We start from the raw sequence: 17,965 nt of genomic DNA on the forward strand, positions 1-17,965 counted from the left end.
CATCAACCCAACACATTTTCATAAAAATTCAGACACTGAATAATGCAATTAAGTGGATATTGATATGACAATTTAAACTGTAGTGATACAGTGATTCTTACTGCGACTACCTACGTCAAGAGTATATGATGAAAAGAGCCATTATGTGTGAGCAGGTCTCTAGCCTGTATGTTAACAACTATGTGTAAGCTGTTCGTTTTTGCATATACAAGCAGCAAGCAAGTCTTCATTGCACTGCCTCAGCAGGGGTCCCCGGCGACCTCACACAGGTGATGAAGACGCTCCGTCGCCCTCAACCTTCGCTTTTTCCCAATGCCCCAGTTGCAGTCGAGAGCTGTCCCAGCTTTCCTCTCGAACGTATCACCGAAGGGAGCAACACTAAACATTTGGATCCTACCACCACAAAAACACGGGTCACAGTCTTCAACTCGCGGGACGAGCATAGACTGTGTTTTCCATTTTGTTTGTTTCCCCTTTTTTTTCCCTCAAATTCAACGCGGACCGCCGCGCGATCAGCTGATCAGCGTGCTGAAAGGACCAGCACACCAGCTTTGCTATCTGAAGCTGTCAAAGAACATCTTCCGTGAGCTTCCCCGCCGCCGCCAAGGAATTAATCACGTTGCCGTTATCTGAGGAGAACACGCACCACTTGACCGAGCTGAAGAAGGCGTTGCGGATATTCGGAGCGGATCCCTCTCTCTCTCTCTCTTTAACTCCCTCACTCCGCAAGAGCGGATCAATCAAAGTATTTATTGCTGTGAATAAATGTGTTATATTTTAAACCGTTGTTGTTTGTGCTTATTGCGATTCATAACAGTCAGTGCTTGAATTTAGGCGTGTGTGTATATTAGTAACACTTGAACTCACATATAAAGATTTCAGTCCATTGAGTCCATCAACAGGTCTTAATGTCCATGCCCCCCCATCAGGGTTTTTGTACTCAGAACTCCTCCTTCTCTTACTCTGATTTGTCTTCCGAATCATCTGCATTGTTCAAATAATCCAGTGTTGTGAACCATTTCACGTCCCACAGTAGTCCTGGACACATCTGAGTCATTTGTCCATTGCGAGATTATTTGCCATCCAAGCTCCGTGCAGGCCCATCATCATGTTTGTATGTCTTTCCATTGCCCGCATGCACTGTCTCCTCAGCATGGGAATGATGCAACATGTCAAAAGAGAAACCAGAATTAGAGCTATGACAGCACTCATGGCTGCCTTGGCCAAAACGGCTCCCCATTTTCCTAAATTTAGGTCTATCCAATCCAAAGACAGGCTACCTCCCCTACTAGCATTCCCCCTTATTTTGTCTTTTTAACTTAAGTAATTTAAGTTAGTCATGGCCTTTGTGAATGATTCGTCAGCTCGTAGTCCTGGCTATAGTCATCATATACATCTTGCTCATTCTCCTTTGTCTTGTCTGGGGTTGGAGTGATTTTGGAGTGGCCTTAATAATTGTAACTATTGGCTTAATGGTAACTGTAAGGACCGTAGGTACTATTTTCTCAGTCATAACTATCGGTTCTGTTGTTACTATGGTCACAGGGGTCATTGTTTTATTGGCTTTTACTATCGTCGTAACTGTAGTTGCTTAATCTGATTTAACATCACTTGGTATGGTCTGGGGTGTCACCTATTCCCATGCAGTGTACTTGTCTCGTCTAACTCCTGTTTTTTATTTGTAACAGTTGGTGTGCCAACAATCTGGTGTAGGAAATCTGGTACAGCCTCTAGCACTGTCTGGATAGATGTGTTTGTTTTTGCATCATACTCATATGAATCATTCGGAGTTGCTCCTTTCATCGTCTGGTGCTTTCCATCCGGCGTCCTGCAGTCGCTTGGATCTTACTGAGTCTGGCAGGGGTTGGTTGGCACTGGCATCATCTGTCCCAGATTGCCTAGTGACATCAACAGGAGAGTGTTTGTCACTAGTTTGCACCACACAGTCATTCTCCTCAACGCTCTCTCTGAGTTTTACACTGCCCTTTTTGTCTTTTGGAACCTTTTTGGTGCAGTGATTTAGGTGATACCATGTCTTGCTTCCTTCCTCCTGGACAGACGTTGGCGTTGCTCTTTATAAGGCCCTTTTCATGCCTAGGCTCGTGCCACTTCCGTCGGAAGACTTTTACATACACCTGATCTCCTAGCACCACTGGTTGGGACGGATCCTGGTACTGGTTGACCTCTGTTGACCCAACTTGTCCCTCCTTTCTCTCAGACAGCCTATCCCATTATTATGGGCTAGGGTTATGGTTAGCCAGATATATCCAATATCAGCCAAAATGGAATTTATACCTATGTTGATCAAGCTGTCACAGAGCACCTTCCATGCTTCTCATAAATACATAACCATAGTAACTCAACACACACTTTTAAAGAATTTACTGGCAGAACCCCCATGTGCAGGTTTCACCTGGGACCTGTGTCCCCCTCTGATCCTCCACCACTCTCTCCTTCAACAATGTTTTTGCTCCAATAGACTCAGTTCAGGGGTAGCCGTCACTCCCAGCAGCGAGTATACTGATGTAGGTTTAATTTAACCTACCTTGTGCAGCAGCTTTGTTCAGTGTGGGACACAGCGGCCTCCCTCTAAGCCCAGGATCCATACTCGATCATGTCTAGGTCACCAATTATGTTGTGGCGGAAAGAGGTGGAAAAGAGGAAATCAGGTTGTCCATCAGCTCTACGAACAACGTAGTCTGCACATAACAGTCATCGTTTCTAACTTGGGAGCTCAGTGGGAGCTTAAAACTGTTTATAGTGGAGCCGTCACCTCCTTCTTCCTCATTGCTGGACTCCCACCTCTCCTCGACAGAGGAGAGTCGCAGCACCCTCCCTCTCCCACTGACAATCACAGCAGCCCAGATGAGTGGAGAGCTGAGGAGGCTTTGCCCCAGAAAAGCAGCAGGTCCAGATGGTGTGTCCCCACGACTGCTTAAGGCATGCACGTTGGAGCTGGGCAAACCTCTACAGCACATAAAGAACCAGAGTATGTGACTGAGAAGGGTGCCTTGGCGATGTATAATATCCTGCATCGTCCCAGTCCCTAAGAAACCACACCCAAGGGAGCTGAACGACATCAGGTCAGGTGCCCTGGCATCGCACATGATGAAGACAGTGGAGCAGTTCCTGCTAGATCAGTTGAGGCCACAGGTCCACCACACACTGGACTCTACAGTTTGCGTACCAGGAAAAGGTGGAGTTGGACACTGGCATTCTCTGTCTTCTCTCTGGTCTCTCTCCCAACTCGACAGGGGCACAGTGAGAATAATGTTCTTTGACTTCTCCAGTACCTTCAACATCATCCAACCCCTGCTCCTGAGAGACAAGCTAAGTGAGATGGAGTGAATCTACACCTTGTCTCGTGGATTACGGACTACCTGACAGGAAGACCCCAATATATCTGGATGGGGGGTTGCAAGTCGGAGACTGTGGTTGGCATTATTGGAGCTCCATAGACGATTGAACTTTTTGAGGAGGCTCCATTCTTTCAACATCTGTAACAAACTGCTGCAGATGTTCTACCATACAGTTGTAGCCACTGCCATTTTCTATGATGTGGTGTGCGGGGAAGGCAGCATAAAGAAGAGGGATTCCTCATGGCTGGACAGACTAGCACGGAAGGCTGGTTCTGTAGTCAGTAAAGAACTACACTCACTGACATCTGTTGCAGAGCGGAGGACTCTGGCCAGGCTCTTGTCCATTCTGGTCCACTCTGCGTAGCACCTTCTGCATGCAGAGAGCTTCTTTAGTGACAAGCTATTGTCACTATCGTCCTCCACAGACAGACCGAGGAAGTCATTTGTCCCTCGGGCCATTCAGCTCTTCATTTGTTCCCAGCGAGGAACCTGGACTGAATCGTGCTTCTGCATTTCTTTACAATCTATTTATGAGTACAGCGTCAACCATGGCTGTACCTGTACTGTTGCTTTCACTGTTGTCAAAACCCTCACTACTGTTCCATTTGCAGTGGTTTATTCTGTTCTCCTTATCATTCGCACTGCATTTTTGGTATTGTATTGCATTTTTAGTATATGTTGCATGCAACCTTGTGTAAAATGTGCCCATACTAGAATTTGAATAGCCCTCTGGGATCAATAAACTAACTAGCTATCTATTTATTTATCATTTTCCCATATATTTCCATAGATTTCCAACTGAGTATCATCTGCATAAGAGTGAAAATAGATGTTGTGCTTCCAGATAATATTACCAAGGCCAGAACGTTGTGGAACTCCATGATTGATTAGAGTGTGTGAGGAAGTGCCATTGTTAACAAAGTGATATCTGTCTCATAAGTATGACTTGAACCAGCTTAGTGCGGCTCCTTTTTAATCCAAATTTCACGTTTCAGCCTTTCTAATTGGATATTCTGGTCAATCGTGTCCAATGCAGCGCTGAGATCTAAGACCTGAAAAAGACCTAGTCGGACAACTATGGAGGCCAATGCGTTGTCTGAAGCCATTACAAAGTTGTTGGTGACTTTTACCAGTGCTTTTTCTGTGCTCTGATGTACTCCAAAACCTGAGAAAAACTCAAGCCATTGCTATGGAGATGGTCAATTAATTGGCTTGCAACTGCTTTTTCAAGAATTTTGGAAATGAGGTTAGATAAGATTTCTTGAGGGTTTAACAGCTATCTTGAAAGGCTGTGTGTCACAACCTGGTGCACAGGGGAAAGAGAAGCAACACAAAAACACAGTTGTTACTAGGAAAAGTAGTTTATTGTAACTTAAATTTGAAAGAAAAATGGTTTACAAGGATTCAAAAACAAACTAAGGGGTAATTCAGTGGTGGCGCGGGGCGTGGGAAACATGAATGAATAAATAAATACAGTAAATGACAGTTAGCGGAACATGGACAAATTTAATTTTAAAGGTGGTTTGTTATTTCGTTATGTCTTTTATTACAACTTGCAGTTAATGGCAGTTTACTTTTATTTATTTATTTATTTATTTATTTATTTTTTCAAAAAAGGTTGAGGTTTGTATTCATTACATTGTGTGAAATAAATTGCAATGGAGAAAATATGTGTATGTATGTCCTGTTCTTTTTTTTTTGGGGGGGGGGACAAACATTTTCTTATGTACCAAAGGGGGGCCCAGCAGAGAAAGTTTGGGAACCACTGGTGTAATTGAAGCAGTGAGTAGGTTCATTCACACATTGCAAAAATACAACTGAGTTAAGTAATAATTTTAATTAAGAACTGATGTAGTCTCTGACAACATCTGCATTAATATTAAAATCACCTGGTATAATGTACAATACAATACAATACAAAACCAGGTTTTTAAATTTTCCAGTATGAATGGGAAAGAGTGAGGGTAAAGATTTCAAAAGACCTATAACCAGAGCTTGTTCTAGGACTGATTAATAAGCTGGAATGAAATATCACAACCACTGCTCCTCCTTGACTTGTGGTATGACTAATATGAAAGTTGAAATGAGTGGAAACCCCCGCCCCCACCGTTGTCCAATGTTCATTTTCATATCTCTCGTACCACAGGTCGAGGAGGGGGGGTGGCTGCAATATTTCAATCAAGCCTATTAATCAACCCTAGACCAAAATCTGGCTGTAGGTCTTTTGAAAGCCTCACTTTTAGTCTTTCCCACTCAAATTGGAAAGGTGAAAAACCAGTTCTGTTATTTAAAGTATACCGTCCACCTGGTCCACACTCAGAATTCCTATCAGAGTTGTCTGAGTTTTTTATCAGAGTTAGTACTCAGTACAGATAAAATCATTACACTGGGAGATTTCAATATACATGTAGATGTAAATGAAATGAAAGTGACAGGCTTAGTTCTGGGGTTTCTTTCCCTACTAGATTAACTTGGCTTTTCCCAGCATGTGGATGAACCCACTCACTGCTATATTCATATCCTTGACCTTGTTCTAACATATGCCATTGAAATTGACAAGTTAACAATATTTCCCTGAAAACTCTCTTTTGACTGACCATTACCTCATTACATTTGAGTTTACTTTAATTGGCTGCACAGCAAGGAGGGAAAAATTCAGCTATAGAAGATGTTTATCTGAAGATGCTGTGGCTAATTATTATTATTATTTCCAACATTGCCATATCTAAATTCAAATGAGGATTTCTCTCACACACAGGTTGATGACCTTGTGATTAGCACTATGGCCACACTGTGTTCAAATCTTGTTGATGCCGCTCCTCTCAAATAGAATGCAATCAAACAGAGGAGGCTGTTGGCTCCCTGGTATAATTCCCAAATCCATGCCTTAAAGCAGACATCAAGGAAATTAGAAAGAAATTGGCATTCCAATAACTCTGAAGAGTCTCACAGAGCCTGGAAAGCTTAAAAACGTATATAAAAGAGCTCTCCGCAGTGCTAGAAGTTCATATTACTCAGCACTAATAGAAGAAAACAAGAACAACCCCAGGTTTCTCTTCAGCACTGTAGCCAGGCTGACAGAGAGTCATAGCTCAATTAAACCAGTGATCCCCTCAGCTCTCAGCAGTGATGATTTTATGGACTTTCTGTCAGATAAAATTCTCACAATCAGAGAAAGAATTCATCAGCGCTCACCCACATTAGAAAATAATCTTCTACTGAATACAGCAACTCCTGAATCAACTGCAGCGCCTATTGTACATCTGGAATCATTCTCACCTCTGAATCTCTCAGAGCTAGCTTCTATAGTTTCATCATCCAGATCATCAACCTGTCTATTAGACCCAGTACCAACTAGTCTCTTTAAAGAGATTTTTTACTTAATTGAGCCATGCATTCTAGATCTGATTGATTTCACCTTATCCTTCAGTCATGTACCTCAGGCTCTTAAGTCAGCAGTCATCAAACCCCAGCTTAAAAAGCCCAATCTTGGTCCAGATATTTTGGCCAACTATAGACCCATATCTTCCATTCATTTCTAAAATTATTGAGAAAACCATCTGGATGGGAAAGGTTTGCTTGAAGAGTTTCAGTCAGGATTTAGGGCCCATCACAGCACAGAGACAACGCTTGTTGAAGTCGTCTTCAATGATATTCTAATGGCTTCAGACAATGGATCAGCCTCCATACTTCTCCACTTAGATCTCAGTGCTGCATTCGACACCATAGATCATAACATTTTACTACAGAGACTGGAACATGAAATTGGCATTAAAGGAACTGCACTAAGGTGGTTCCAGTCTTATCTATCAGAAAGACATCAGTTTGTTCATGTTTACATTAGCTCCTCCCCAAGCACTATAGTCAGTTATGGAGTCCCACAGGGTTCAATACTTGGACCAATCCACTTTACTCTTTATCTGCTTCCTTTAGGCAACATTATGAGGAAACACAGCATCGACTTTACTGTTATGCAGACGACACTCAGCTATACTTATCAATGAAGCCAAATTAAGTCAGTCTTGAAGACATAAAAGTCTGGATGACCAAAAATATTTTACTCCTTAACTCTGACAAAACTGAAGTGATTACACTCGGCCCTGAGCACCTCAGGGAAATGCTATCTAATCAGTTTGGACGGCATTAGTTTGGCTTCCAGCTCCACAAGTCAGTCGGGCATCTTTCTTCTACCCGAGGAAAAATAGGAAAATCAGAAACATCCTCTCTCAAGATAATGCAGAAAAACTAGTCCATGCATTCATAACTTCTAGGCTGGACTACTGTAGCTCTTTACTATCTGGATGTCCAAACAAACCTCTGAAAAGCTTTCAGTTGATTCAGAACACTGCTGCACGAATATTAACAGGAACTAGTAAAAGAGATCACATCTCTCCTGTGTTAGCTGCTCTTCATTGGCTGCGCTGTTTCTCTCAGTTCTCAGCATGTGTACTGCATTAACCATGTTTTCCTGAAGTCTCTGTCTCTGTCAGTTTCTCTCCTCTCTCTCCCTCTCCTCATCCTGCAGGTGGTGACTCAGTGCCATCCCATGTTTCAGCAATGCCTGCTGCTACCTTATCCCCATGAAATCCATACTACGGCATCATTTCCATGCATCATGTTCTTGCCTACACCTGTTTTGAATATCATCCTTTCTTGCTCTCATTCTCACACTACGCTATCCTGTGCCTCTCTTGCTCTCTCTCCCACTCTCAACCCAACCAGTCAAGGCAGATGGCTCCCCCCCTGACCCTGGTTCTGTCCGAGGTTTCTGCCTCTTGAAGGAAGTTTTTCCTTGCCACTGTCACCAAGTGCTTGCTCATGGGGGAATCTGTTGGGTCTCTTTAAATCATTTTATAAAGAGTTTGGTCTAGACCTGCTCTGTATGTAAAGTGCCTTGATGTAACTTTATTATGATTTGGCGCTATACAAATAAATCTGATTTGATTCGAGGGTCAGTTTCGAACCAGTTATAATTATAAAGTGCCAAAACTAAAATCATAACCACAGCCAATAAACAAATTTATGTAGCTCTTACATACATTTAAAACCTAAAATGGGTAATATTTGTAAAATTTAGATACAAGTAGATACATTAAGATACATTAAGTTCTCATTTTTAGATCTTCAATTTACTTTTGGTATACTCTTTTCTTTTCTGGTCAGGCAACCACTCTGACTGAAACGCAGAGAAGAGTGTTAAACTGCAGCTCTGCATCTTGGTCTGGACTTGGGAATGTCATGGATTTAACTTTCTAGTAAATTCTGTCAGATTCCTCAGTATGACAGCGGCTCCCTCCGCAGTGCGATGGACGCCATCTCTCCTAATCAGACTAGGTCTCCCCCAGAAAGTCTTCCAGTTATCGATGTATATTTTCTCCTTTTTCTCATCTTCTACTGTTCTCTGTCTTCTTTAATACACAAGCTAAGTAAATCTGTATCACAAGTTCTTTGATGGGGCCATTCTTCATTCTGCTTCCTTGTGACACTGAACTGGAACACCGCTGTAATATTCAGGATCAGTGGACAGCAGATTTGCCTCATAGCTTTGCCTTAGGCCTGTTTCCAGACAATTGAATTTATGCAATGCTGTAGCACAATGAAAAGCATCACAGTATCACACCCCAAATAAACCCAGAAATGGCAGGAATAAAAGAGAATAATTACTCTTTACGAAAACCACAAAAGCTCAGGACATTTTCATTCATACTATCAGACCTAAGACACTATTCAGATAGAGCTGAAATGAATTACCAATGAAAACCAGAATGGCATCTTCAGCCTTATTTTTATTACAGCATAATGGGTGCTACAGGAATGGACTGATAGCAAATATTTATGCTCTACAGAAATGTGTAAGTGGTGTGTGTGCATGTGAATGTTAAGGAAAGAAGAAATTAAAAAAGAAAAAAGGGAGTCTTCATAACCAGGCCCAGAAACACTGTAATGGTGCAAGTTTCCTGGGCCTTTAAACCAGTTGAGGGTAAAGGAGAGAATAAAAGAAATGCTCTGTCATCAGTCTCAGAGATCAGTTGTTGATGCTGTGTCTAGTCACAACAAGCAGATATCCTATTGTTGGTTCAGCTTTTTTCAAGGGGAAAAACTTGTTGCATTTAAATTGTATTGTTAATCAGAATCATGACATTTATAATCTACCAAAAGTGTAACATAAAAAACAGTTTTCAATATCTACACAAATAATGTCTTCCACTGGAAATTATGAATAGAATATTTATCTGTAGAACATTGCCTCCATATTCAACATTTGGAAATACATCTTTTGATGATTATGACCAAAGAATTTGAACTTCATCTTCCAAACAGCTCACCATGATTCACCCTGCTTCAAATGTTGAAATTTGTGTTGAAGTTGCAGTTCTGTTTGATGGCTCTTCTATGGAGACCAGCAACACAGCGAGACCATGCACTGCTGCTCCTGTCAGCAGAACCCTTTGGGACTTAGTATTTTCCAGACTTCCTTAACTGCAATTCCTTAAAGATATTTTGGACAGCGGAGGCTTTCAAGCTTGAAGTGCTTTGATGTCTTTTTTTAGCCACCCCAGGCTGCTGGGCATCAATTAGTTTTATTTTAGGGGCCTGCTCAGTTACTGCAATGAGCCTGGGGCTGCTGAATTTTTGTTTTGAAGTGTCAGAGAATTTATCACAAGATAATCATTCATCTTCAGCTGGCTGACGAGTCCTAATGAGCCAATTAATGCTTAAAAAGGTAATTAAGGTGCAAACTTTGAATAAAAGAGATGGCTGCTCAAACTCTTGTCAGTTTCAGATGATTAAATAAAAAGTCATAAAAAGTTTGCTGCTGGGGTTTTATGCCAAAAATCAACAATATGTCATTAGCCCCACTGTGACTTTTTCACAGCTGCATACGAGAAGAAAAACTATCTGCTATCAGATATAAAGAGAACATATATTGTCACTGTGGCTGTTGTATACAGAATCATATGTAATATGTAAGTATCTGTTATCAGTTATAAATGTCATTTTAGCACTGTGGGCTATGGTTTAGCCATCTAACGTTTTTTAAGAGTGAAACTAGATTATGTTCGCAAAAATCCAAAAATGCTATTATGAACACGACTGGTGTTTTCTTTTTTGCTTTAATTTGAAATTATAACATGCTTACTGAGCACTGAAAGATTTTGTTGGATATTACAGAATCAGATCTCAACAACAACTGTATCTTTCACTGTTTAATGAATTCATTATTGTATTTATTATCATTATAGAAGGGTTTCTTTTCCGTGTATTTAAAAAAAATATATATATAGTTAAAAGTCATGTGGTTTGTGTGGGAGCTGTAGAGTCTCCAGGTTGGTTTTGTTAGACCAGGTTGAGTTAGAAGTTCCAGGACAAGTTTCTTTCCCAATCCGCCCCTGCAGACAAACTGTACAAAAGTGTGAAAGATGACAAGCCTGCAAAAACGTATTATTTTTTTATTCTTTGTAAAGAAGTATGAGGATGTTCTGATGGAGGACACTGAGCCTCTCTCTGTATGATTATCAGTCAGAAACTCTCATGTTATCCAGAGTATGCTCAGATCTCACCTGTCACAGAACATGAAAGTACCACATCACAGCAAGTGTTAAATGCACTGTTGTGGCGTTTGTGCACGATTCACTTAGGCAACAGTTAGCGCTGATATCTAAGACCTGACACAACACTGAGCACAACTGCTCGACTCAGACCAAACCATGTCATTTCTCTATAACACTAACAAGCTGCATCTATGGACGAACTCTAGATATAGGTAGATAGTTCAATCAATCAATCAATCAGACTTTATTTATATAGCACTTTTCATGCAAACGAGTGCAATACAAAGTGCTTCACATAATAAAAACAATAAAACACATGCACACACACACATAAAGCAAGACTTTAAAAACTGAGGGGGGTGGGAACTGAGAAAACTGAGGAAACTGAGGCGTGACAAAAACTCAAAATAGAAAACAATTTCAAATCAATCAATAAATACATAAATAAATAAGTTAAAATAAGATAAAATAGATAAGTAACAAAACTGAAGAATATGCAAGCTAGATAAACAGATTAATAAAAGTAAATTAATAGATGAATATACAATAATAAGAAATAAAAAAATAAATGAAGAGATTAAGTCATCAGCAACTATATGGAAACTAATGCCGTGCTTCCTGATGACATTTCCCAGTGGCAGCATGTCAAGATTAAAAAGGGTCGGACCTAAAATTGAACCTCGGAGTACACCACAGTCCATTTTATAACTTTTTTATTAACATTCATTCATTGTAACATAAAATTCTCTGTCAGAGAGATAAGATTTAAACCAGTTAAAAACAGTACCAAAGAGGCTAGCTAAAGTCTTAAGAATTGAGTGGTCAACGGTATCAAAGACGGTATTGGGTAGTACTGAAATAGAAAACTTTTTCATAACCATATTTAGTTATGACATACCAAAAATTTAATTGTGACATATCAAAGATTTAATGGAAATGTTAGCTGCGGTTGGCTTTTGTCTTCCCTCCATTCTCTTCTCTCTCTTTCTCCCTCACCCCTTTTATCCACAAACAGTGAATTGGAATTGTCTAATGAAGCAGAGATGGGTCTCTGCCCTTTTGTCCCTGAGCATCACAAAATCACATTATAGTTCTATCACTTCCATGTTCCTCGGAATATGTTCTCCTTTTTCTTCTCTCTTCATTGGGATTATATATTTTCTAATCATTCCTCTTTTGTGACAGTTCTTTCGCTGCTGTCTGTTCTCTTGAGACTGAAAATTAAATGTACAAAGAGAGAAACAAAGGAAATTTACAAGCTTTTACCATAAAAAATTGAAGAAAAGGCAAAAGGTTGATAAGAAGGATTCATGGACATACACTTCGATAAATGATGTGTTATTGTGTACAAGTCATTCCATTTATCTAGTTATTTAAGATTTTAAAACTGAGAAAAATTTCAGTAGGTGCCTATTGTTTTCACCCAGGAGTGTATTTTACTCAGTCAAGCCACTTCTTATTGATTCAAACAAGCCTTCCCATTAAAGCTACGACAGAAATAAAAGTAGTTCACCCCTCTAGTAACACGTTGGAATTTTGGTTTTCTGAGATGGCTTTGTTTGTGTATTGAGCATCAGACGCACAAGGATACATTGTGCCTGAGACTGACAAAAAAGCACCGTCATCCGTAACAGTGTGACAGTAAGTGCATTGAAATCCGCCTATTTTATGCATATTTTCAAGATGCATGAAAAGACAATAAATAAATAAATACATATCTGGAAATTACTCACCCAAACTCAGCTCAGACATAAAAAACGGTGTAATTACACTGGACTACAGAATTAGCACCACCAGATGGATGGATTGAAACTACCTGAACAAATTATCCAAAGACATTTGCATCTTTTCTTCCTCTCATCTCAAAATGTCTTGTGTGCATAAAAAAAATCCCATGCCACCAATTACAGTAGGTGGTCATAATGTGCCAAGAATGACAATAGTGTGCCATGAAAGGCAAGGAAGTGGTTACAAAATATGGATGAAACAATACAAATGTAAAATGGTGAAAATACTTTTTGTAAAAGATTTAGAACAAGAAAAATATATCAAACATGTTAGTCCCAAAGAACATTTTGTCATTTTTTTTTTTAATATATATTTTTAGTTTAGTTTAGTTTAGCTGTGTGTTTTGCTAGCATCAGCATTAAGGGCTATTTGCTTACCAGTCTACTAACTTCAACATCTGTCTCCAGAGGTGGAAAGCAACACCAGAGTCTTTTTTCTCTTCTACTGAAGCTAGTGTGCTAAGAAGCCAGCCCTGGCCATTAACAGAATATAAGAAAAATATAAGAGTTTAAAACACACTGATCACAATGACTGTGTCCTGGATTGGTGTAAAAACTCCTCAGACATTCAGACGGGGGCGATTATTTTTCTGGTGGAATATTTCGGAAGATGTTGAATTGACTCAAAAAGCGATCCCCTTAAGGAAATGATTTGCACATCAGAAGGTAAATGCATACATAGGAAAACAGTCTTGCTGTGCTCTCACAGTAATAGTTTAGGACTGTGAATGACATCTGCTTGAGAAATTGTATAAATAATGCAAAGCTACAATTACCCTCTGTCTTAGTCCTTTCTCTTTGTCTCATTCTCTCCTCTCATGCTCTCAGGGGGATTCCAGGGAAGAAGTGTGGAGTCATTATCTTATCTGCAGAGGAGCTCAGTAACTGCAGGGTTAGTATATGCACAAACACAGACAAAAAAACAAAAAAAACAAAAAACAAATACACTGTGCACAAAAAGTGGAATATTTTCATATTTTCAGAAATTTTCATTTGCCCTTTTTCTGTTGTTGTAACACTTTGCAATCATCCTCTCCACACACACTTTCCGCACTCCTACACAGACATACGAACACACAAAGAAAAGAAAAGAAAATCAGATTGTAAAATGTAGCGGACATAGTTTATCCTGTAGATCACTTGATGTGGACCTCCCTTCTGAACATTTAATAAACACTGAAGTTGTGTCAACAACCTCTTCATAGTTGTCTCAATGTGTTTAAAATTAGCTGTTAAGATGGTTCCCTGCCATGAACTGAATAATTTCTCTCTCCCAATTTTCCATTCCCTTGACAAAATTCTATATTGATACCAACAAGACAGTTACTTACTATCAGAATCTCACCTCTTTCTGTCTCTCTTTCTCTCTGTGTGAGCGTTTGTGTATGTGTATTTGTTGCTGCTCCGCCACCGATCATTATATGTATACTATAGTTTCGCTGGGAGGTTTTGCTGCTGACAAGATCCAAATGCTCTTCAGCAATTCTCATAAGTGTGTGCCTGTGGGTCTTGTCTTGTAATCCCTGACCTCTGGCCCCCTCCAAAAAAACACAAAAAACAAAAACTGAACTTTTTAAATATTTGTTTCTTGTAAGCTGAAGATAGAGCCTTTGATGGTGAACTAATACTGCTTGTCTTTCCATCAGGATATTGCAACTATGCAGTTATGTGCCAACAAGTTGGATAAGAAAGACTTTTTTGGAAAGTCGGACCCATTCCTGGTTTTCTACCGTAGTAATGAGGATGGAACGTGAGTTTGTGTTCAAATGTACAACTGTCTTACTCTGATGGCTCTGTGTTGACATTTAGGCGTTTACGTCCTTCTATCATATACACAACCTCTCAAAGAAAATATATGTGGCCCAATGAAACTCATGTGCTTTATTTAAACTCAGTTAAGGCAGCGGCCAAATAATTTTTCGTAATTTTAAATCAGTCCCTTTGTTACATTTTACAATCTGGGTTCAATATTACTTACAATATTAATAATGTCCTTTAGATACTGAAACTTCTGAAACTTTCAGGGTTATCTTTCGGTCAGAGAAAAAATTGGAGCCTTTGAAAATACAGATGTAGACACACACACAGACACACATATAAGGTTACTCCCTCAACTTTGATAACCTGTTGAGAATACAAAAACACAGGAAATGGTACTGACATTATTGACCTTGTTGCCTTTGTGAGCAGCTGCTGTGCAGCCAAGTTCTGCAATTTAATAATACAACTGTCATGGCTGTTTCTCATTTGTATTCCCCTCTCCAATCAAGTACAGAATAAACAATCTGGTTCTTGTTTCCACAAGTTTGTGGAAGGCCCGGTGATTGTTTTTGAGTGTTTTATTCTGGACCGAGTGTGGAAGTTGTAGACTTAACATATAGAGCAGGTCGGGACCGAACTCTGCATGGAATTGTGAAAGAGGCCCAACAAAACCCTGCAAGAACAAGCACTTGTTGACAGTCGCAAGAAAAAACTTCCTTTAACAGGAAGAAAACTCAGGCAGAACCAGGCTCAGAGAGGGAAGCCATCTGCCTCAACTGGTTGGGTTGGAGAGAGAGGGAGTGCTTTTAGGGTCTACGCCCTTCGTTTGAGAATACTGCTATGAACTGTGAAAAAGAGGCCAAAGATGTGATATAAATGAGACATTTCTGAAATTCAAAAGGTTTAGAAAAGTGTGTAAGTGTGAGCACTTGGTAGGTGAAAATTACATATATCCACTGATGCCCTGGTGCTCATTTTACTTTAATATAAACCAACTTGTTTTTCTTTCTGACTGAAGCATTATTCAAGCTTATTGAAATGTTGATGATTATTACATCCATCCACTCACTATGCCTTGGGCAGTTTTGTTGCAGTTTAACTTAATATGCATTTCTGCCGTGTACCCCAAACATACTTATGCAAATATAAAAACAATATCTTGTCAAATTGTGTTATAAGCTGGAAATAGGAAGACATCTTCATAGGTACAATCAGAGCAATATGAATGCCCCTCTGTCTGTCTCTTGCTCTCTGTCTCTTATGGTCTTTAAACTGTTATATTGCTGGCAGGTTCACTATCTGCCATAAGACGGAGGTGATCAAAAACACGCTGAACCCAGTATGGCAGCCCTTCACTATCCCTGTTAGAGCTCTCTGCAATGGAGACTATGACAGGTCAGATTTTTTTTTCATTCAAATTTATTAAATTATTTGAATGGAGAGTGAATGAGCACCATGCTGATGGATTTAATCAGTTTTTTGCAGCAGAAAGAACCTCCAGGTGAAATGTTGTGGTACACACTGTGTGTGTGTTGATAGGCTGCCTGATATGCATCTGTTTACCCAAGCAGCACAAACTCCCCTGCCTTGGAAAAGCATCTCTCTGATTAGATGAAGTGGGGGTATAGGACCAATGAGGCACCGACAGACAATGCCAATGACATCACCTGTTGCTGGGGCAGTCAGAATAATGCCAGCAGTCGGTCATGATGTCCCAGAGACCAGCACTGGTGTTATTGAGACTGACTCAGTTTTCACACAGAACTGTGTTAGCTGGCCTGTGCTGATTGACTGTAACAGCCACATGCTGTCAGTTTGCAGCTTGCAAGGAAATACTGTACATTTTGCCCTGATTCTTCTATAGGTTTCAGTGGATTATTATTCCTCTACACTCATTTGGACTTGAAGAGAAAGAAAATCAAATTTCTTTGGTTTGCCAAGAGTTCAATATCCTATACGAATTGTTTTACATTTAAGGCTTATTCACCTCATTAAATTACATTGGTGACATTGATTTTAAATGTGGATCAGTAAATGACCAGTCCTTGGGCCAGATCATAAGATTTAATACACTGGTTAAAGGGTGGATGTGATGTTGGTGGGTGCATCATATATTGTACAATCATGGTTTAAGAAAATGCTAATTACATTACATTACAAACATGATAAATATTGTTAAATAAGGGTGTTTGACTATTCATGGCTATCTGAATAATGCAAAATAATTTTCTGCGTGTGCAACACTTATCCGTTCAGATGAAACTGTAAATTGGCTGATAATGACAAATAACCACAAAATGTACAAACTCTCCAGTGGTCAAATTGACTTCAATTAGATAAGGCTGTCAGATCAGGCCCTCAGTGGTCGTTTACAGATTAGTAAGGATGTTACTTGTTAGGGAACATTGTGTAAATGAGTCTCTTCAATTCTGCACCAACTTATCCCACATTATTCTAAGCACGTTTGATTTAATTTGTACCTGTAGTCTCAGATGTGGGAACGTGCTAAAATGGAATCATGGAAACTCTCGTAATGAGCTTCTTCACAGGCAAGCATCCTCAGGGGTCATAAGGTTAAACCTCCAGCTTTTTGGGCACTGCAGAGCCTTTCAAGCAAATTTGCCCTCATTCACAGTCATTTATTCATTTTTTTACTGCTTTCTAGGTCATGAGGGGGTCCTAGAGCCAGTCCCAGTCCACATTGGGTGAGGGGGGTACACCCTGGACAGGGCACAAGTCCAATGCAGGCTCAACACGTAGAAACAGACAGACAAACAGACAGATAAATAACCACTCAAACTCACACGCAGACCAACAGACAATTTAGAGTAGACCAACCTGTTAACTTACACATACATGTCTTTGCATTGTGGGAGGTAATCAGAGTATACATAGGAAACAAATGCAAGCATGGGGAGGACACCTGACACAGAAAGTCCCCAGACCAGGAAATCAAACCTATGACCTTCTTGCTGTGGATAACAGCACTAAACACTATGGCGCTGCGCTGCCCCATTCGCATTGTTTTTTTTGTTTTTGTTTTTTTTTTATAAAAACTCAATCCACTTATGTCTCACATGAGCAAGAAGATATTTTGCCTGTCCTAACAGAATACGTTTTTGTAAAAGCCTAGCTGCAACTATCCTGCTTTAGTCTAATGATTTTCATTGTTTAACAATGTAAAATTTTATTTTTCTAACACAGCCCAACATACTGCACACCTGGATCATTAATCATTCAAATCAGTGCATTGAAACTCTTGAGAGCTTTTACTCACGTTTCTTCGTGAGAGAAATTGTGAAATTAACATCAGGGCGCAGCTCTGCCCTTTAATTCTGAGTTCACATAATACCCTAAATCCACTGTATCAATATCATCTCAAGTGTGAAACAATTGAATCTGTGCATGTGTAATTGCTCTGTTGTGTGTGCTATGGTGAAAAAAAATAGTTTTTTAAACTTTCAGTTCTCATTTAAGTTGATCTGGTGAGGAGAAGCTGTTCTGA

At 39.9% G+C, this 17,965-nt stretch overlaps 1 protein-coding gene across 2 annotated transcripts in view; it reads left to right on the forward strand.

Annotated features, from left to right (window-relative positions):
- Window positions 1-17,965, forward strand: part of LOC115045888 (copine-9) — a 103,837-nt gene that overhangs the window by 55,661 nt on the left and 30,211 nt on the right. For both annotated transcript variants that reach the window (XM_029505846.1, XM_029505847.1), the window contains 3 exons: window positions 13,528-13,591; window positions 14,346-14,449; window positions 15,751-15,855. In XM_029505846.1, the coding sequence (XP_029361706.1) occupies window positions 13,528-13,591; window positions 14,346-14,449; window positions 15,751-15,855 (273 nt within the window). The remainder of the gene's footprint in view (window positions 1-13,527; window positions 13,592-14,345; window positions 14,450-15,750; window positions 15,856-17,965) is intronic.

This window comes from Echeneis naucrates, chromosome 7, assembly GCF_900963305.1.
Source record: "Echeneis naucrates chromosome 7, fEcheNa1.1, whole genome shotgun sequence".
In the NCBI taxonomy this organism is placed as follows: domain Eukaryota; kingdom Metazoa; phylum Chordata; class Actinopteri; order Carangiformes; family Echeneidae; genus Echeneis; species Echeneis naucrates.